At 44.9% G+C, this 22,691-nt stretch overlaps 1 protein-coding gene across 1 annotated transcript in view; it reads right to left on the bottom strand.

Annotated features, from left to right (window-relative positions):
• RGL1 (ral guanine nucleotide dissociation stimulator like 1) overlaps nucleotides 1-22,691 on the bottom strand; it is a 79,221-nt gene that overhangs the window by 14,321 nt on the left and 42,209 nt on the right. Inside the window, exons 5-9 of the mRNA XM_056355647.1 lie at nucleotides 12,599-12,783; nucleotides 9,176-9,300; nucleotides 8,350-8,559; nucleotides 3,154-3,257; nucleotides 1,934-2,018 (exon numbers count right to left, since the gene is read on the bottom strand). Of these exons, the coding sequence (XP_056211622.1) occupies nucleotides 1,934-2,018; nucleotides 3,154-3,257; nucleotides 8,350-8,559; nucleotides 9,176-9,300; nucleotides 12,599-12,783 (709 nt within the window). The remainder of the gene's footprint in view (nucleotides 1-1,933; nucleotides 2,019-3,153; nucleotides 3,258-8,349; nucleotides 8,560-9,175; nucleotides 9,301-12,598; nucleotides 12,784-22,691) is intronic.

The raw sequence follows: 22,691 nt of genomic DNA, 5'->3' as shown, positions 1-22,691 counted from the left end.
TGGGAATGGCTAAGCTATTTCACAACAGAGCTGTCGCCTTTATTTCCCTGAATCCATACGGGATGCTGGGAGTTACTGTTGTTTTTTCCAGTGTTCAGATAGATGGGACATGAATCAGTATCAATGCCTTTTTTAAGAGGCACAAAGCAACAGCCTGCACTCGTAAAGATTCTCCCATGTCAACATTTACTTCTCTCAGCCGCAGTTCACGAACAGATCACTCAACCTGCATCTCCTTCCTAGGCTGAAAAACAGGAGCGCATGAAAAAGAAGGAGTGTTGTCTCAATGTCCTCAAGATACTGAGAGGTAAACCTGAGATTCTCCAAGGGCAGGCACCGAAGCTCAGAGTGCAGCTCGCAGCAGAGCTGCTGTCTGGGGAGGAAAGAACACGGTGCTCCCTCCCCGGGCCGGCCAACCTGTTTCATGTGGCACTTTGTGCTACGCTTAAATCTGTGGGATGGGTAGGCAAGGTCAAAGACAGCTTCCCTAGAGAGGCTATTTATAGTGAAAGAAAACAAAAGACTTTTAAGGATTCAGTGGACATTAATCCTCCAATTGTTGTTACAAAATGATCCAAGACGAAAAGTAGGAGAGAGGTTCTAGCTGTTCTGTGGAATTTTTCTCCTCTCACCGCTTTCCAAATGTTTTGCAAATCCACTCACAGCAGCTAGAAGGAGTGATTTGCTGGGAGCCAGAAGGTCTGGGCTCAGAGCGAGTTGTTGTTTTGCCTTTTAATATTTAGTTAAATAGGCTGTTCTGAACACACATTTTCCATCTATGCTTATTATTGTCTCACCTGCTTTAAAATTTAGCTACAGATGTTGATAAATGGATGATAAACAAAACAGACTAACAGGTTTGAGTGTGTTCACCCATCATTCCTGAGCAAAACAGTGTTTCAGATACCAAGGCAAGTGGGGAAGGTACAAATGCCAGATTAACTGGCTGGAACTGCCAAGAAGTAAACTGGTTAGCCAGTTTATAGAAACCTTTTGATGTAAACAGAAAAAAAAAACCTGCCACAAACATTCCTCAGTTTCTACAGAATATAACCTTTCCCTGCTATTCTTCCTCACTCCTTTCAAGCTCCTGAGCTGCTTGGGGTTTGCCCAGGAGAGCGCAGAAGTCAAGCTGTTTCAGACAGAGCCTGCTTTGTTGTCCATCTGGCCACACACAGAGCAGGAAGCCTGTTCCTTCGAAATTCCCAGCCCTGTTTTCTAGTTCCAAGAAAGGTACGGGATAGTCGTATAAACATCTTGGTTTAATTCCTCAGCTGAAGCTGAGTGGCATTGTTCCAGTGAAGTCAAAAGCACTACAGTGGTGCAACCCAGTTGAGAATCTCATTTGGAGCTGCCCCGCGCTCACCAGCGCAAACCTGAGCCTTTCCAGCTCTGCTCCGAGGGCGCACAAGCTAGGTTCCCCTCCTACACAGAGCAGTAGAAAGCCAAAGCGCTAATTTGTAACTCATCTCAGCAAAATTACACCGTGCAGCGCCTCTTCGCTCTGGTTGTGGCTGCAGCTCCATCACAGGTATGGTAGGGCGCACACAGCTACTGAGGTAGACGCCACCGTGCCCAGGGGAGCACCACCAGCTCCCCAGCACAGCAGCGTGTTCCGCTGGGGGGGCTCCCCGGGGTCCTGGCTGCTGTCTCGTGAACAAGTCTGCACCGAATCTGCACCGAATCTGCACTGCTGCAGCCTGGCGCTCACGGGTGTCAAAGCTCAGCCGGCTAACGCTGCTGTAGGTTCCTTCAGGAACGATCAAACCACCGCTCAGGCCAGCACAAAAGCACAGACGTACAGACCTGCCTTCCCCGCAGCACCGCGGAGGTTCTCCGTGCTCGGGGGGGACGAGCTTTGGCAGCTGGGTAGGCCAAAGGGCTGACAGCTCTGCCCGAGATCGCAAGGCTTGCGGCTCCCGCTAATTCTCACCTTCATTAGCAGCTCCCTGCTTGTCAAATAGTTGTCACGGTTTGAAAAGACTTCAGACAGCTCCTCAAACAGCAGCACTATGTCCCTGTACAGGAAAAGATTTAGGTTATTAGTAAGCCCTACATCAGATACTATGTTACTACTAATGCTGATTACAAAACATTTCTCACAAATCATGAACAGTTGGCAATGTAAAGGGTACCACCACCAAAATGCATCCAATGAGATGCTGCACACCTGCTAGGAACCCTCCCGGGATCTTCTGGTGCTCCCAGTAAAGTCAGGCCTTATTTGACAACATCACAAAGCAATGCCACAGGTACGCAGGGTTTTGAGTTACGCTGCAGGTACGAGTTTGTTGTAAGAAAGTAGGTACATGGATACAAAGGAACAGAAAAACAGCTGTGAGAGGTATCCCAAGTATTTCATTTTTGCCCTGATCCATGCACTCTGGAAAGCTAGAAGCATTTCAGTGTACGAGTCCCATTCTCTTGCCAACACCAGGAACACAAGACAGCAGTATTTTGATCAGGAACAGGAACAGGGGGCAGCAGAAGGAATGGCCCACCTCTCTCTAGGGGAAATGCACAAGTATACACAGTGGCAGAGCACCACATTTTTTTGTTTATCAAAGGCAAAGGGAACAAACCCATTCTTCCCAAACCGAACCAGCAGAGCACCCTCTTTCCTACAGAGACACTTCTGGTCTCTGTTTGGCATGCAGTAAATGTGCCAGCTGCACAAAAAAAAATACTTCTTACAGGGGAGTACTTTATCTTCAATACAGGTTTGGATTTTGTTGTTTGTGAATATATTTTAAGGAAATGTCAGGACCAGGAGAGGATTAGTGAGAGTCTGTAGCAATCCGGACCTCCTCGAACTTCATAGGATAGAAGACAACAGGCAGGTATGTGTGCATGAGTTGTGAGTAGCTAGTCCCACGGTTTTTCAAAATAGGTTGTGGAAGATCCAATATACTAAAAAGGGCAGAAGAAACCCAGTATCCTTGAGGGCAGGTTGTCTCTTCAACGTGAAAAAGCAGTTCACAGCAGTCAGACCCCAAAAAGGGGCCTGAGACTCACAGGAATGAGAGGTTCTCTACCAGAGATGTCCATGAAGGAGCAGAATAGGAAGACTGAGAAGAACAAGATGAAAACAGTGAGCACCGAGCTTTTTGCCTTTGTCTGGGGCTAGCCACAGGAGCAGAGGGGGAGGCTTACTTTGGAACACACGCCCAGGTCTTCTTTAGCTGATAGATGGGGCTGGACTGCAGCGCTGAAATGATGGCCCTCAAGGAAGAAAAATTCTTCAGGATCCTACATGCCTGTGAAAGGAGCGGTTAGAAATATAGGAGCATTAAATGTCAGCATTACGAATACATTAGTGCTCTTCTGTTTGACCGGTGTCATGCTTGCTACACATTCTCACTGCTAAGCGGGCAGCTGTACAAATATTGAGCATCAGAAATATCACTCCCCCCTCCAGCCACCAAATATTTTATGGGCTTTTGGCACTTAAATCTTGTTTTCCTCACTTTCATGTATTTGGGGTGATGTTGCAGTGTTACAGCTTCCAGTTCTCCTAGTAAAAATAAAAGTGAAACCGAGTCCATGAAGCCAGGCTAAAAAGCATAAATGTTACACTTCTTAAAAACCTCTTTATATTTACCAACCCCTTTTACCCTTCAGGGGAAAAACCAGGCTTCGCCTCTTTGTATGTGGTATTTAAAACATAAACCCTCAATCGTCTAAGTGTCAATTAAAAACAAAGACACGCAAAGGAATAACCTGTTCTTCAAGTATGTGCACACTGTTAAAGAGAAAAAACCTTCCCAGCTCTTCCAGAGTTGGGATCAAATCCTAACAGACAGACTGGTTCATAGACATTTGCCATGCAGCTTCTCTGCGGCAAAAGCTTTGATGGAAAAGGATACCGAAAACCTTCATTTTCGAAAAAATAGCAGAGATTCCTAGCAAAGCAGATGGAAGCAAGGAGGAGGGGGAAAGTCTGGCCTGTCATTTTTCAAGGAACTCCTGCAGATCTGTTGGTGGCTCATGAACCGGAGCATGGGCACCACAGACCTCAGAAACTCTTGCAAACACAAGCTCTCCCAAACAGGTGTCTGTACATGCAAATTCAGCAGCCAAAACCCGCCAATTTGCCTGTTCTATGTGGACAAGAACATACTCAGACTACAATTCCACTTCTGCAAAGTTTTATGGGGCTGATTATTACACTAATAACGCTGATTACATAAAGGAGCCTTACAGCAAAAAGAGATGCAATTTATTTCCTATGTAGGACTGAACAAATGTAAAGCCAACTTAGCATAAACAAAGGTCAGACCTTAGTATGTCAACAACTCAGTTCATGAGTTGCATTAAAATTGACTTAACAATTAAAGCCAGTACATTTACTTCCATTTATTTACTTTAAAAAAAAAAGAAATCTTTTGTGCAACTCAGGAGGCTACTTTTAACAAAGTGTGGCTTAAGAAGACTGACTGGGCAAACAGCACATGAAGCACGTTGGCAGTTAGGCTATAAAAAGACAAAAATCAACATCATGTGGTAGGGCACGCAAGACCTGAAAACTGTTCTTGCATGGTTCAGAGCCAAAGAAGCCATGTAACAGCTCTTCCTCAGAGACTGAGACATTTAAGAACAAGACCCTTCTTTCTTTATGTTCAACGTGAAATTCAGGCTGGGGAGAACACTGATTACAGGCACAAATGCTCAGCATTTCTTTTTTTCAAATACAACAGGAGTTTGGACTGGAGGATCCAATCTGGAACCATCTTGACTTAATTGTACGTTGCATAATTTAAAGCACATTAGGAATTCAATATTGGATTTTGTGTTCTCAACGGTTTAACTGACTGCAGACTAAACTTTAGCAAGCTTTTGTTAGTATATCAGAAGAATTTTTAAGACTGGTTTGAATAACTTTGTTTCATGCTGTGTCCTTCACAAGGGGAAAACCAGAAAGAATCCTGTGCAGAAGCAACTGATTTAAAAAAAAAAATTACGCATAACAGGATATTAATGATGTAATTTTTATTTATATTTTTAAAGAATATATTGTGTGAATGAAATTGGCTGCTCCTGGTCAGGAACTTTAGATCTAAGTGGAGAAGAGAAGTCTGGCAGCTAGAAAAAGTGTCTACTTTATCTTGTAAACCAAGAAACTGGATCCAACAGTCACGAACAGATAACAAACATGGAACTCCATGCTGCTAAGGTACAGAGTTAGTTGTCAGTGAATAACTGCACTTTAATGAGTGGATTATTTTCTAATTCAGGCATCAGGCTATTCAAAACACTCATTTGCATGCAGAAAGCAAGCAGCTTGCTTAGAAGTGGGCAGCTAAGTATATATGCAACAAGCTGTTCTACGTGTGCAATTATTTCGTAGAGCGTGCGCATGCATTTTTCATGTGCCTAGCTAAGACTGGAGTATTTAATTATGTGTATAAATTGAAGTAAAGGGAGAAGTCCTGAATCAACAGAGGTGGAGAACAAAGTTCTCTATCCACAGAACAAGCATGATGAGTGTGGTGCCTGTCCTGGCTTCCCCAAGGCTGCCTGCTGCCCCGCGATGATCGGACTTGCTCGCCCAGGCTGTCCCCTTGAGCTGGTACCCTCGCCACCTAAAAGATCTGCACACAGAGACCAGGAACCAGCCTTCCCGATCCAGCCACACAGGCTATAAAGCAGGCATCAGATGGTAACAGAAACGAGCCGACGTAAGTGCCCGCAGAGAGGTGAAAGGCTGCTTCCCCACACCCGCTTCCCCAACCGCGGAGTTGCCAGAGCTTAGTGCCAGGACGGACAACGCGGCCTCTGGAAGCACAGAAGTGCACGGCCAAGGTCGGGAAGCCCCTGTGTGGCTCGAGCTTTTTCTGACTGCTCATTTTGCAGAGCTCAGGAAGAATCTACTTGATCCTTAAAACAAAAGTCATCACACGTCCATAAGAAAGTGCTCTAAATGTTCCCTTCAAAAGGGCGATCTGGTTTACTGCCAGCTGCCCAGCACTCTGAGGAGAGTTAAAAAGGTTACAGTAAAATATTAAAGATCAAATCTAAGAAATCAGCAAACCGCAGTTACGTAAAGAAGGCCTGCAAAACACTTTCACACAAAGCTCTGCTACGAGATCCTCCTAGGAGCTATGCTAAGGCACGTGGGGGACAGGGAGGGGGTCTGCGACAGCCAGCATCCCCTCGCCAAGGGCAACCTAGTGACCTCCTACGATGGGGTAACTACATCACAGACAAGGGAAGAGCTATGGATGTGTATCTGGACTTCTGAAAGGCCACTGACATGCTCTTCCACAACGTCCTCCTCTTTAAATTGGAGAGAGATGGATTTGACGGGTGGACCGTTCGGTGGATGAGGAATTGGTTGGATGGGCATACCCAGAGGGCAGTGGTCAATGGCTCAATATCCAGATGGAGATGGATGACAAGTGGTGTCCCTCAAGGGTCCATACCGGGACCAGTACTATTTAATATCTTCATCAGTGGCACGGACCATGGGATGGAGTGCACCCTCAGCAGGTTCGCAGACACCAAGCTGAGTGGTGCAGCTGCCATACCTGAGGGACAGGACGCCACCCAGAGGGACCTGCACAAGCTTGAGAGGTGGGCCCATGTGAACCTCACGATGTTCAACGAGGCCAAGGACAAAGCCCTGCACCTGGGCAGGGCCAAGCCCCAGTATCAACACAGGCTGGGGGCGGAAGAAATCGAGATTAGCCCTGCTGAGGAGGACTTGGGGGTACTGCCGGATGGAAAGATGGACATGAGCAGAAAATGGGCGCTTGCAGCCCAGGAGGCCAACCATATCCTGGGCTCTATCAATAGCAGCATGGGCAGCAGGTGGAGGGAGGTGATTCTGCCCCTCGGCTCTCCCGACACCCCACCTGTAGTACTGTGTCCAGCTCCGGGGTCCTCAGCACAGTAAGACAAAGACTTACTGGAGCAGGTCCAGAGGAAGCCACAAAAACGACCAGAGGGCTGGAGCACCTCTGCTGTGGAGACAGGCTGAGAGAGTTGGGCTTGTTCAGCCTGGAGAAGGCTCTGGGGAGACCTTACTGCAGCCTTTCAGTACTTAAAGGGGGCTTGTAAGAAAGATGGGACAAACCTTTTATCACCACTTGTTGCCATAGGGCAAGGGGTAATGCTTTTGAACTAAAAGAGGGTAGATTTCGATACAAGGAAGACATTTCTATACAGTGAGGGTGGTGAAGCACTGGCACAGGTTTCCCAGAGAGTGGCAGATGCTCCATCCCTGGGAACACTCAAGGTTCGGTTGGACGGGGCTCAGAGCAACCTGACCTAGCTGAAGATGTCCCTGCTCATGGCAGGGGGGTCGGACTAGATGGCCTTTAAAGGTCCCTCCCCGCCCAAACCGTTCTATGATTCTACAAGAGAAAGGAATTGAAGCAAAGAGTAAAAATGCGTTAGAGAAATGTGTGAGACAAGGATCAAGCAGAAAGGTAAGGAGATGGGCAGGCTGGTACCGTATTGTAACTCTCTGTATTTTTTCTGATTGCTGCTTGCACACCTCTTGCCCCCTTCCAAACCCAGCTGCTTTGTATACCCGATATAAACTGTGAATAATTCAGCAGGCAAATGACCTTTCAGCCCCAAGAATCTTTCAAATCAAAAGAGTACAAACAATTACTTAAAAGTTTTTCCATGCTAAACAGGCTACTGCAGCCTGGAAGTAAGTTAGTTTTGTCTGCACTTAAACGCAGGACCTTGTGTTTACTTTACTTGCACATATACACACACCTATATAAATGCATGAAAACACAACCACTTGTGCTGTCTTCCACCACCCCTGATGTCCACTGCCACGGTGTCCATAGATGCAAGACAGGGAGCAGATGCTCACTGGCTGAGCAGGAGCAGCTGAAGGCAGGGAAGCGCACAGCCTGTTCTGACTGCGCCACTGCCAGTCCTATTCCACCCTCGTTATCCTCTGAAAACAAGCCTAACCTTCGGATGATGCCAGCCCTCACTTTACTTCTTTCACTGATGTGAGCAGTGTTTTCTTCCTAGGGAAGTGAACTGGTCGAATTTATACCTATCTTATCACAAATGTTACATTATCAAATATACGGCGCACCCCATCTGCAAGGCACAGGATCTGCCCTGCCCGTTAATTAGCACTCCCAGCCCTGTGAAGAGAGAAACATCAACCCCATTTCCATGGTGGGGAAGGAACTCGGGAGAGGAAGGGCAATACTTCATTTGCTATTACAAATAAATTCAGTCAAAAATAGGAAGAATTAGAGCTAAGATGGTCACTGGCCTGGGACCAATGCATACAACCCCCTTCTCCCCTCCCAGCTCCCTCACTCCGAGGCACCCGCACAAGAAACATTGAACAGTCTAGAACAAACGATTTACATGTGCAACGAGAATCCACTTCTCAACGATCTTGGCTCTTTGCTGTGCTTTGAGTTCCTTCCTCTGCAGGATAGTGCTGATAACACACGAAGTAACTGCGTTGAACTGGGAGACAGTGGCTTTGACGGTGAGTGCCACATTTTCTTTCTTATGCCTTTGAGACCAGATACTTCCCAAGCACTGGTGGGGCACAACTTTCTTGAAGAGTATCTGGAGTGAAGCAGAAATGTCAAAGTCAGCAAGATTCTCCTAGATCTCTACTGTCCACAAGAAGAAATGCACATTTACTAATTGGACCTAAATCTAATATGGCATTAAAAGGTAAATATTTGTTTTCTCTAAGTTTTAAATATGAACTTTAGCATACTCTCTATAGGCTTGATGCCCTAAAACAACTGCCAGCTAAAAGCCCTGGGAAAATAAGAGACACCTTTTTATCAGTTGCATAACCAATGGGAAAATCTTTTATATACAAAAATGTGGAGGAGATTGATACAGACAAACCAAATCAGAGCACTAGAGTTAAGAGCACATATACATCTTTAGGCCAGGTAGCAATATAGTCAACACAAGCTATTTCTCAGGTGTCAAATATTAAACTTTGCAAAAAAGGTTACACAATACACATTCACAATTTAAAAAAAAAAAAAAAAAAAACAAAAACCAAAAAAACCCCCAAACATCCAGAATGACAGAAGGAAAAAGCCCAACGAACAAAGCAAGTTTGGATAAGTAACCAGAGCTGTGTTCTGTGTCCCAACAACAGACCTGGTCTGGAACACTATACTTCTATTGACATAACTTTTAGTACATATGCTCTACATACGGCATCCATATATGTCAACTGTTCTGCCACCAGGTCTTCTGGGAAAAGAGAGAAATCTTCTGGACTGCTCATCTCCAGTTCCTCCTCTTCGTATAGGTTACAGCAGGAACTCTTAAGGAACACATCTGTCCAGGATGGAAAACACGACTTAGTCAATTTCTACAGCAAACAGTGAATCAAAGCAGATGTTCGTTTACTTTAAAACATCACTGTACACATTATAGCAGAACACCCAAAGGGTCCTGTCTATTGTAATGGCTCCATGGTGCTGCACATTTTAGTGAGAAAGATGATGACCAGAAGATTAAATTGGCAAAGAAAAGGTGGAAGAAAAAGAAATAGAGAGAACTGAGCTGTTCGGGGTCTCTTACTGGAGAAGCAGCTTCATCCATTCACTAATCGTTCTTCTGAAAGAAAAAACATCACCACCACCCCAACAAAAATTCTTTATTAACATGGCAGAATTTTGCTGATCTACTTCTCAGTATTTATGCATTTTATAGTCGGGGGGTGGGGGGGGGGTGGGGGGGGGGGGGGGGGTGTGGCAGGAAGCGCCAAAACTGCAAGGGGATGAGACTGCAGTTATATCTCAAAAATATTGCATTAGGAATGCTCTTATATCCAGATTTCATCTCCAATGTGTGGAAATTAAAGGGGATATTAAATTGCTTGGCACCCTTTGTGGCTACATGGACTATATTGAAGAGAGCTTATTCCAGCATCCCTCACCTTCCTGCTCTGGACATTTTTCCCAGAAAAGTAAATACAGGGAGCACCTACAGCATTCTGCTAAATGCTTCTCCTAAATTTACTCTGGGCAGCAGAGAAGAGGTGAGAAAGGAGAGCTGTCCTCATCGAGGGACCCAATCCAGAGCAGCAGGGAAGGTATTTCCAGATGTTCCCATGTCACCTTTTGGCTCCCACAGGCTGGGAACAAAGCCACATTAAAACACAAAGAAATATGCCCTTGTTTTCCATCGTAGAAGAGAAAGTCAGAAAATCCCTGAACATAAATCCTCTTCCTAATCCCTTTTACCATAGGGTGACTCCGTAAGAAGAGAGGGGAAAAAATGGACTTGTTGAAGACAAACAACAGAAGCGCTGAGTTTACTACTAGTGAGATTTCATTAACAAAAACAAGCAGCGTGCTTCAGAGTATGTTACACAATACTTCATACCCAGTTAAAGCAGAAGAGACATAAAAGCAACAAAAGCAGATAAAGTGATACTTCGTCATTTCTTTTTTAAATACTTCATTTTTCCTTTCTTCGTTAATTAGTAAAACCTAATAATCAACGTAAATTGCTACAGTTTTGATGCAACAAATTATAACTACAGGCTGTATCCACATTTCCATCTTTATATTCCAATTGCACAATTTATTGACAGAGATAAAGGAGATAAATGGAGACCTCTGCTCCAGTATTATTTTTCTGTGGGTGTTTTGTAGCAATACACATAATTAAAGGAATTTCTACTGAACTGTTTAAATTCACACTTTTTTCTCTCTCTTTTTCGCTATGTAACTCCTCATTTTCCTTTCAGCTCTTGGAATTCAACTGAAAATCCTCATCACTGAGTTGCAACTCTACTCAAAACCTCACAGTGCCCTTAAAGTCAGGTCCTGAAGTGCCTACGCAACATTTTCCTTTTTTCATGCTTCTTTTTCCCCTTTCTCTCTCACACTCATAAATGTGCAACCAGTCTTCTCCCTACTCTCCAGGAAGCTGGAATCCTCTTGTACTCAAGTGCCTCATCATCTTTTCAAATCACTCAGATCCATTTAGCCCTCTCCAAGCTCAGCTGCCCTCTTGACTTCGCCGAGACCGGCCACTTGCCCCTTCTGAACCTGCACTCTCTGACTCACCTCGCTTTGCATTGCTTCAGCTACAAGAATTGAGTTTTTATCCATGTATCTGGCACGGCAATCTAGCCTACTGGCATGGCTGATGGAAGCAGTAAAGGGAGGTCTGATTACACAAATCAAACTGTAGAATTAGGACGCAATTTTGTAAATTCATGGCACAACAGGACTGCTTTAGAACAATAATTATCAGTAGGTCTTGACTGCAGACAAAGAAATCTCTGAAATGAACAAAGATGGAGCTCTGATATTCCAAAACTCTCTTCTGCAGACCCCACAGGTTAATTTCATTCTCCTCCTCTTATTTTGTTCTAATTAACAGCCTCTATTCTGCAACAATTTGGAAAATGTTACCATTCAAACCGACCCATCTATTACTCAGTAAAGAATTTTTTCAACTATTGGTTGAGGAAACAAATGCAGAAGCAAGGCGGCTGGGAACTTCTATTCACTTTGAACAACAGCTGAACCCAAATATAGCTCTCGTCAGCTTTCTTGTCTGACCTGGGGGAACCAAACCCAGGAAAGGATATCAACAGAAAGATACCAGCAATCCTGGTCACTTACCTGGGTTCAATAAGGAAAACGCCCGAGCCCCGCGTGGTACCGCTTTTTATGTGCATGTTAATGACAGTTAAGCTGGCATTTCACAGTATTATGCATTGACATGGTATTTCTGGAATATCCGGCAGACATCATTTTTATGGGATGAAATAGGTTTTTTACTGCCATTTCCTTTATCCTTTATTACATGAATCATTCCCTCTCGTCCCTTTACTAAAGCTGGAAGTCGATTCTACTTCTCATTCACACACTACGTGAGCTCCCATGACTTTTCAGCTTATGCCAGAGGAAGCTTTATGACCAGGATAAGGGTATATGTCAGGCTTGACGCTGCACACAGCGTATTTGTGTTACTACAGTTCGCTATTGTTTCAGTAGATTGTGACCCCCAATAACGTAAGTTTTTCCTCTGTCCTTGGATACCAGCAGCCAGCCACTCAGAGAGGAAAAAACAGCCACAGACACTTCCTCTGGCATGATGGTAACTAGGAAGAAAAGCTTAATGACAACAAAGCTTGTGACCCAAGCTCTATTTCGTTGCAGCTCTGTATTTTGCATGTTGGTTTGGGCTTTTCTTGGGGTGGGAGGGTGTTGCAATGAGAAGACTAGCTAAAGAGCAGCTGTGTGTTTTAACTCAGCGACATGGGAAGTGCACTAACAATTAACCACTTAGCTGCCACAGCATTCTTAAATCTTTGGCTTAATATTAGAGAAGTGCTGGATTTCCTCATCCACCCTAGAATGAACAGGCACAGGCACCGGCACCTATGCAGTACGACTATTTCATCCTGCACAGAACCTGCAACCTTATACAGAGATATTTTTTTAAAAAAAAAACCAAAGCAAAAAACAAACCACAAGAAAAAAGTCACTGGTGAGCCTCACAAGATTGTCAATTAGCATGAGAGTTGATGAAATGTACTCCACATAAATCCCCGTGGTACCATACAGTCTGGGAGAACAGAACAGACAGACAGAAGGGGAAGGTAACTTACCGTCATTTTCCACTTCTTTCCTTTGGAACTGCTCCAAGAGGTTCTGAGCCCTTCTCTCCAGGTCAGAGCCATCAATATTCTTCTTCAGGTAATCCAGCAACTTCAGCAAACACGGGTACTCAGGTGGCTCTCTGAAATCCTCAGAGCACTGATCAAGCCATGCTTGTAAGATGGATGTGACAGCACTAAAAGCGAATAGACAGAGAACACACTGGTTGTATACAGCATGCATTGATGCAATCATACGTATCTGCATCTAAGACAACAACAAAACCACAGAGGTATTCATACCCCATGTGAAGGCAGTATAAAGACTTCTTGAGCCAGGAATTTAATTTGTTCTTTTTATGCATGGAATCTTACTAAGATATCACTCAGATTTTACCAGGGACTTCAGTGAAGTTACTCCTGATTTGCGCTCCTAAGAGTGGACACAGTTATAGCACCATAACGCAAGCTAATCAAGAATCAAACACCTTTGAGCTATATTGAGACACTTCTATTAAATTCAGGATATCAAGTAAGGATAGATAAAGCAATTAAGGTAACAGAACAGAACAGACTATTTCAGTTGGGAGGGACCTACAACCACCACCTCGTCCAACTGCCTGACCACTGCAAGGCTGACCAACAGCTGAAGCACGTTCTTAAGGGCATTGGCCAAGTGCCTCGTAAACGTTGACAGGCTTGGGGCATCGACCACCGCTCTGGGAAGCCTGCCCCAGTGCCTCCCACTGGCCATAGCCCAGCGCCCCAATCCGTCTAGATCCCCCTGCAAGGCCTCCTGTCCCTCAAGAGTCACCTGCACCCCCCGCCTTTGGTATCGTCAGCAGACTCGTTACGGTGCATTCAACTCCTGCCTCGACGGCTGACAAACATGGAACAGCCTGAGCCGAGAATGGAGCCCCCAGGAAAACTGCTGGTGACCAGTCGCCGGCCAGACGTAGCCCCGTTCACTACGACCCGTTGAGCTCTGCCCTTCAGTCAGCTCTTCACCCAGCACACCACCAACCTGCTCATCCCACAGCTGGGCAGCTGGTCCAGAAGGATGCTGCGAGGGTCAGGATCAAAAGCCTTACTAAAATCCAGAACAACTACATCCCCCGCCTTCCCTTCACCCCCTGGGCTGGTGACCTTATCACGCAAGGGTATCGCACCAGTTACACAGGCCTCTCCTCCTGCGAACCCACGCTGGCTGTGCCTGATGACTGCGTTATTCTAAAGAATAGAATAAATTCTAAAGAATAAATGCCTTTCAACAGTACCCAGTATGATCTTCTCCCTAATTTTTCCAGGTGCTGCAGCTAGACTAACAGGTCTGTAGCTCCCGGTCCTTTTTTCTCGTTACACTGACTCCTGCTTAGGGGAAGCAGAGGACGCTGCTTTTTGGCAGGTAGTCACCGTGCTGCTGGGTGCCTGCCTGTCTGGAAACAGATATGCTCTGGCACCCCTCGCCATCAGCTAGGCTGACTGTTTTCACCTGCTTAAATCCCCCGCACTGCCGGGTGCAGGCTCCGTGCCTTGCTGTCTTGTCCAGTCAGCCAGTCTGGGGTCAGTGGCTGGGGGAAAGCCCCCGTTCACCTCTCCTTGTCCACATGTATCTCTCTTTGTGTGTCCTGCCACTGCTTGCTGCCACCGCTGCTGGTGCTCCTTGCACTGCTCCAGCACCCGTTGCAATCGACAGTAATAGAAACAGCCCTCTCCCAAGGGTATAAGGTTTATCTGGGATAAAACCAACTCATTCTCTATTTACCAGCATTCATTACCATCCTGCTTCCCAGTATTGCACTGTCAAGCCAGCAAAGCAAGACTCCCAAATGACCTTGGAGTTATGCTTTGTTTAATCAGTTGAAGTATCTTTGCTTAGCTGGACCGTGACTATGTCTGAATAACTACCAGACCAGAGCAGGACAGAATTTCTTCATTCCCTTTTCTGCCAGTGGGAAAAGCTGTGGCCCAGCAAGGCTGCAACATTTGCTCTGTTACCGCTCCCTGGGACGTGGGGGGAAAATAGCAAAAAGGAAACAAGGTATTCATGGCTCCTTCAGGGTAGCAGCTCCTACCTTCAAGGTAGAGGCTAAATTAAACGCTTCCTTTGATGCCCTTCCTCTCATCAACCGCTGCTGCCAAGTCTGGGAACCACACCGAAGCTGCATATTCCTCCACACTGTATTACCATTATTCTGTATCATAACGTTATCTGCCGTTCTAGTAGAAAGATTGCCTGTTCATGAAACCTTGGGTTCTGCAAAAAGAGCGGTCTAAGCCTGAACCTAAGCCCCACGAGCACACACAGTTAGCGCGATTGCCTCATCCGTGAAGATAAAGCCCTAATCGTGGCACGTGCGGCATGGGCAGCACCATGCTGCCGGCGCTCAGTATCAAGCTTCAAGTGTCAAGATAGCTGAACCCAGAAGACAGGCTGCTCTTGCTAATCTTAGGATGAAATGCATAACAAAAATATATCAGCAGCATCTCGGTTTTTACCCTTAGTCCAAAGACAAGGAGGGGCTGTCAAATTATACCACACAAAAAGGTAGCTTGGTCATGCTGGCAGTACAGGAAAAGGATGTTTAAGGACTCCAGTGCTACTGTGACCTTGTTTAGGAAAGTTATCCCAGACTTTCTTTCACATATGCAGCTAAAAAGACACCAGCTGCAAAGAACTGCCCGTGGGCAAGCCCTCTACAGAGTGAGAGGGCCAAGGGAAACGAGAGGCGATGGATCAGCGTGGCTTCCACCCTGGCTGAAACAGAGGAAAGCGATCTGTTTATTTTTTCTGATTTCTGAAGTTTTTAACCCACACCCACCTATCAGATTGGTAGTTAGATACCACGTAAACGTATGCTTACAGGAATTTCTTTAAATATTGTCTTTGTGGGAATTTTTCATCATTTCAACTTGCTTTTCTAAGAAAGTAAGACTTACAATTTATGCTATGGTTTTCCAGAGAGAACTTACACAATGTTGTTTACAAATCTCAACTGAGTGTGGAAAAACTTGAAGCAGCCTGAAAAAAATAACCAAATTTCTTCAAGTTTCAAGAAAATTCAAGCCTGGATAAAAAATAATGATCAGTTTATTTTTTTTCTGCTGCAGGAAAACTGAGAGCTTTGGTTGTTCATAGCAACATGCTGGTAGATCAGCATGTGTGTTTTGGTGCAACAATTGGCGCCGGCCGTAGTGTGCATTACAGGCTGGGAAGACACAGACGGCATATCTAGTATCTTAAAGAGAATTTTGTTTACCTGGGTTGACGGAGACATTAGGGAAAAGGACTTTGGTGTGTGGTCACATAACATGACACACTGGCTGTGGCCACTGTCTCATGATCACTTGTTGTGGTGTTTAGAGTAGGACGTAACATGAGAGGGGGGGAAAGCCCCTTGTTCCAGAATAAAAGGCACAATAAACACCTAAGACTCCTGAGAAAAAGAAGTCCCGAAGTTTTCCTCTGCGACACTGAAACCATCCCTGTATTTCACATCTCTTCCAGCCCGTAGTTCCAAATGCTGTGGCAGGCACAAGAGGTGACTTACAGCTACTGCTCTCATGGAAAGCCATGGAAGATGTTTAGGAGGGAAGAAACACAGTTCTGTAGCGGCAGCAGATCTTACGAGCTCCACTGCCGTCAGAAAAACAGCTGAGACGGCCAAGTGACAACAGCCCTGGTTTGCAGCAGGTCCTTAGGGCTGTGCTGCGTAGTTAGCCATGATATCAGCCCTCTGATGGCCACATTTTTCACACCTACAGAAACCTTCCCCGATACCAGCTCCAGCAACCCCATTTCCCAAGACCTTCATGCAATACCAGTACCTCATACCCTCAATGCTATTCCACAAAGAGAAGGGCCATGCCCTCGGTGAAAACCTCTAACCACGAGTATCCAGTTAGAGGCACCAATGGGTCACCTCAAAGAGCATCTGTGCCCTGCGCTCAGGACAGCCAGGCACTTCGCTTTTAAAGTTCAAACCCTGAAAAACATGGATGATGTGGCTCTGGATCTAGCACGTTAATAGCTGCAAAATGGGAAGGGACAAGCACGCCAGAAGGTCCTCTCTTTCCTCAAGGTATGAGATCACGAGAGGAGTCCAAATATGAACACGGATTTCACAGGCAGACAAGAAGGAATCCAAAAGTCAACCCAGGCAGCTCTCGTATCAGAGCTGTGTAAAAATACCAGCCCATTTGTTCTACAGGTAGGGAAACCACAGCAATACCTGGTTAACTCAGCTGCTCAGTGCCAGTCAAAATAAACCAAGAGTTAAGAAAGAGTAAAGACAGTTTCTCCCATGTCCCTTGTCTCATCTTAACCATAATGGTGCTTCCTCCAAACTCCATTAACTTTTAATCCCATACAGATCTCATTTTACAAGTCCCATCAATTTTAATCTGTTGTTTCTTTCTCTGGTATTGTAGCAACTTTGAAGTTCTAATTTGAATGTTTGGAAATCTGCCAGTAATACTATTTGGTTAGGCTTGTGGACAGGAGAAACTCTTAGAATTAACAGGTCTAGAGCTACAAAAAGTATTTACAACCAAAAATTAGTGTGCAAACACATTCTGGATTTCAGATTTCACTGCAAACATGAGACACAGATTGTGCAGTTTGGAAGACTCTCTGCATTTGAAAACCATTTTGGTTTTCAAATTTTCACAGTTCTGCTCAGACAAGCTTCCACCACATATGCAACAAGTATGGCCTTCAGAGTTCACTCCAGTGGTGGCCAAACTTGTTATGTGGAGCTTCAGGACCACTTTTCTCAGTCAGGACAGGTGTCACACCACAGCCAGTGCTCCACAACCACCGTGGCAAAGCCAACAGTGCCAGCCCAGCTCCACATCCCAAGGCACAAGGAAAGCCACAACAGAGAGATGCCCATAGCGATGCTCCAGAGCTCTGGCTCCATCCTCCCCTCTCCTCACATTTTTGATCACCCTCTCTAGCCCCACACAAACCCAGAACACTGCATCACAGCAGCGCTTACACTCACAAACACCACCGTCCTGCGTCCACAGTATTTAAATTTCTTTTCCACCACAGGGAGGGGAACACTGCGCCTCGCTCCATGCCCTAACCGTGTATTGCCTCCTGCTCCGTGGCCCTTTTCCCCACCCACATCACAAAGTCGCCACCACCAAAACCTAGGCTGGGTATTCTTTTCTTATGAACATTTACCAGTTCAGCAATAACCGGGAAGAAGGAGCCTCTCCACAGGGTAAGTTCTTCTTAAAATACTGTTCACACAGTCTTTACGCTAAGCTCAGTGTCCAGAGGCTTGGTTGATGATCACTTTCATAAGCTGAAGAATAAACAGAGTTTAAGACAGACCCAGTCTCCCAGAGCAGGGTGAGGAGTTCACAGCTGTTCCAGACACTGATTTTTGCCAGCAAAATCATTTCAGTCAAGAGGGGAAATAGGAAAGAGAAAGAAGGTACCCTGTGCCCCACTGCCCTCCCGTCGCCGCCTCTGTGGTGTGCCAGGAGGGATGCTCTCCCCTGCCTTGCAGTAGCTTTACATCTGCTGCCCTTGAGAAGAAACTCCCTGCACTCGACAGACCCAGAGACAGATAGGAACGGGAGCCTTCCCAGATCTCAGGCAGGAAAGAAACATCACAGACTACATTTTTCATGGCCTTGATTACGAGCTATAAATTTTGCCTTTCCTGCCTATAAGAAAAAAAGCTTCTAACGTTTAACTCCTGTCCTGCCAGCCCCAGGCTCTGCGCTCTGTTCAGCAACGCTTGCGAGTTCCACACCTATCGGGAAGCCTTCCAACACCCACACCGGCTGTTCTTGAAGCTCATCTCCGAAGGTTTCAGTCTCCAAAAATCTACCTCCTGGCAGGTGGAAGAAGCGTATCAGATTCTGGGAACACAGAACTCCTCGTCCACTCCCATTCGCCCCTGAGGTACCAAAAATGCCACGAGGCTGTGGCAGCTCCAAGTCTAACACCTGTTAAGCGGAGCTAGCAGGGCACAGAGGAGATGGAAAATAAGGGCTTCGTATCACGTAGCCACAAGTGATTCACTAGGTTACACGGAAATTCTGTGTAGTCCTTTCTCAACTGGAAAGACAGCTCTAACACCAGGTCCTGAAGAGGTCTGCGTAGGAATTCAAGAGATCATTTCTTGCCAAAAAGGCAAAAGCAGTGTTTTCTTTCCTACCGCAATCATTTCTAAAGAATGAGTAGAAGGGAATCTCAACAATTAAGGAAAATAAGGAGAACCTCAGTTGCGAAAAGAGGTTAAATGACTGATTTCTTAGGAAATTAGACAGGAACATGCACAAAACTATCGGTACTTGGCCAAATGCATACTTAAGACCATCAATGGAATAATCTTTACAGAGGGCTATTCCCTCTCCCCCAGTGTCCACACAATACCTTTCAGGCTTGCTCACAGAGACTAATTTAAGCCAGCTTAACTTAATTTTCTCAGGTTTGCTTGTTAAATAACAACATGGGCACTTAAATCTCAGCTTTGAATCGGGGTAAAATGTATGTAAACTGCAAGTAAAGGTAAGGTAAGCTTCTAACACCCAGTCTATTTATAAATAACATGCTGATGAGTTCCAGCAAATGACCTGCTCTTCATTTGGAAAGAACTGGTTCAATACCATGGGCGGGGAGGGGGGAGTGGGGACAGGATGGCTTTTGCTGCCATGCATGTAAAGTCACTAAGGGAATAGCTCTCCTAGTTGTACTTTCTTTTAAGTGGAGATGCCAATCATTATTTTCCTTTGCTCTGCTAATTATTCTTTTTTGCTCGGTTCCGGTTGTTTTCATAACTCTCCCACTCTTCCATTGCTTATACTGCCCTGTGTTTGACTCCACTTCTCATGTAACCGCACTGGTTTCTGCTGTTGTTTTAGCTTAATTGGCTTTACTGGAATGAATGCTGATTGTTGCTCTCCCAAATGCATCTTAACTGCTTCCCACCATGCATTTCCCAGGCATCAGAAACTTTCAGCCAATTTTCTTCCATTTGTCTCACATTCTTTTGGTGGCTGTTCTCCTGGAGTACAATGTTTCAGGACCAGTTTTATTCTGGCAGCACTGTAACTGTGCACATTGTTTTCCAGCAGGACTGTTAACTTCAGCAGGAAACAAGACAAGTTTTCTGGCGGGAAGGTCTAAATGCACAACAAGCCATAGGACAATGTTTGTTTATCACTATGAGAAATTCCAAATGCTGCAATATTACAGTAAGTTTTGGTATTTGCTATTTTAATGCAAAGAGGAGGGGTAAACATGCAAGACATGCCATGTGGTAACTGAATGTGTTCCTTCATTTTCTTTATTTGAACTGTTTCACCCGATTGCTGTGGAATGACACAAGGAAATTTCACTTTAGCTTTGAGTTGCTTTGTCTGCAGTTTTCAATTGTGCCACATTCCAAGTGTTAATAACAAATACAGTCCATATTTTGATAATAAAGCAGATGCAACTAGGAGATGACATTCAAGGCAACGGAAAAAGAAACCCACAAACCCAAGTATTTTGATTCATTCTTTGTGGCACGTCATTCATCTGAGGGAGAGCACCACCAATCTACTCCACATCAGCAAACCAAAGCCAGTAGCAGAAGGAAACCACAACCTTATTCTCCAAGAGGAGGCTTGAAAGGACTTCTACTGTTACTGTTACTCAACCTCATTTAGGACTTAAAAGCCTCAGGACTCAGCCGTGGCATTGCTTGGAACTGCAGAAGTGAGTTTGAGGGCTTAAAGCTCTTGTACTTTTTGCACTACACAAATTGTTTCTGCTTCTCATTCAGCTGGTCCAACTCCAGTAAGAATCCTCCCTTTTGCAGTGCTAGGGATGCGAGTATACAATGTAGCCAGGAAAAAAAATAAAGATAATTAAAATCTCCATTTGAAACCTCATACTGCAACCAGGAGACCAGTTTTCTGGTTCTACCACTTTCTCCTTAACATCCTTGAGAAATATAACCTAAACTGAGATTTATAAAAGCTCCTAAACTTTCTTTGGTTTCATCAGGGGAAATGTAAACAATGGAATCTGAACATGGCCCACTGTTTACAGCACAGCATTTCCTTTTCATCGCCTCTGCCCTGGCTGGGGGAAGACGGCACACTTTTTCCTCTCCCCATTATATTTACCAACATGCCTAAAGGGTATCTTTAAAGAAAATGTGCCAATGTTAGACCTCTGGAAAGCAAACAAAATTCATCATCCATGTCCATGGACCAATATGACAACATTGTCTGCCTCTTGAAAAACCTCTCCCACAGGTAATTTCAGGTTCGTACTACTCGTATTTTTGAGTGAGGTCTCCAAGTAACCAGATTCCGTTAACATTAAACTGGTCTTCCCTGAACGCAAACATTGCAGGCAAGCCTGGACTGCCAGGCTGGATGTTTTTCTGTGTGTGTGCTGAGCAGGAATGAATCACTTCTGGGAACTTCACTGACAGAAATCTTTCAAACCCCTGGCAACAAGCTCAGCACCTTTTATTCATGAAGTGTGATGTGCTGCAGCAGCTGTCCAGGTCTCGCAAGCCCAGCAAGTCACCTCAGTGACACAGCCTCAGCACTGTTTCCAGCCTTCACAGTACTCAGAGGCATCTCAGCATCCAGTGAAGCTATTGACTTCCAAAAGCTACAAGCAGCTACAATATTTTATGCTTTTGAAGGCTTGATGGTTTTTTTTCTCTGTCTTCAACCAGTTCCAGCCAGGTCTTTAATGCCTCTATCTTCTGGGAAATAATGATTCTGCTCCTTTAATACATCACCTCCTTAAATTCAAGGAGTCTGTGGTTTGGTTATAGCTGTCTGCCAGCAGTGGACTGCCCAGAGATCAAAATTAACACAATCTTTCAGTAGGAGGAGGGAAATGGAGCACAAATTACTTGACAGGTCATTCTGCATAGAAAACTCAACCTTTTACCAGTGAGTTAAAAGTTAACTGAGGAACTCTCCTGCTCCGAACGGAGATCAGAGTGACCAGGTCCTATCGCCAAGAACATTGTTTCGCACTATCTCACAGGCAACACACACAGCCATCGCAGGAGGACTGAAGTCCCCAGGCAGCATTCGTTGCTTGGCTTGCTGATCCCCTTCCCAAAACATGTAAAGGTGCTTGAGATCCCTTGGACCTGACTATCTCACTTAAGTTTCCCATGATTCCTGGCTGATAAGGTGCAGAGAGTCTTCACATCAGACACGAGCGAGAGAAAGTACTTTATTTTTCTGCTCTACTTTCCTTCCTCATTTGCTTTTTGCCAGGTAACACGTACCAAACCACACATTTGAAGTATAACAGCCTCACTTAAAAACAAAACCATAACTGAATTATAGTACAAATTCTCTACGGTTCATGTAACGTGTACTATCATAAGGACCTCTCTTTAATTCTTAACGTTACTCATCATGCCAATAATTTTTATTTGTTTAATGGTTTCATTCCGAATTGTCACCTGCCTTCGTGTGCTATTGGTACCCTTTTCTTTTTGAAAGCCAACAGAAGTCCTAAGCTAAAAAACATGTCACGAACACAGAGAACTCCGAAAACAGCCACGATTCTAAGATGAGGCAACACCTTACCACAAAAGCATGCAGAACTGAGAAACAGCACCAGCCAATCTTGTTTATATGATGCAAGGAAGCACAAAAAGAACTGCTTACAGGAGGAGATACAGGGTCAAGTTAAGTTACTCCTTACAACTCTCTTATCAGACAATTAAGAGAGGCATGACATCGTATTTCTGGAAACACGGGTTGAAGTCCAACTCACTCAGACATTTGGCTGGAAAATATCTGACCTTTACTGGACTTTATTCTTTTGTTACTTGTGATGACAAACTTTCTGACTGATTGAAAAGTAGCAAGAACTGTGGAAAGCAAACTACTGGGCATGAAAAGCTAAGGTGGATCCTGATACTAAAAAAAACCAACCCACAAAACAAACCAAACCAAAAAAAAAAAAAAAAAGCACCATACCAAACAAAGCTGAGAGTCATGCATGGCAGTTCTTTTAAGCTCACAAAACTTTTGATGGCATTCAGACCTTATTCATAACTCCAAACTGCCTGTGTAATTTAAAGTTACAAAATTACAGTACTTTTGTTTA

This window comes from Falco biarmicus, chromosome 11 (genome assembly GCF_023638135.1).
Source record: "Falco biarmicus isolate bFalBia1 chromosome 11, bFalBia1.pri, whole genome shotgun sequence".
In the NCBI taxonomy this organism is placed as follows: domain Eukaryota; kingdom Metazoa; phylum Chordata; class Aves; order Falconiformes; family Falconidae; genus Falco; species Falco biarmicus.
This window is presented reverse-complemented; position numbering and strand designations above follow the sequence as displayed.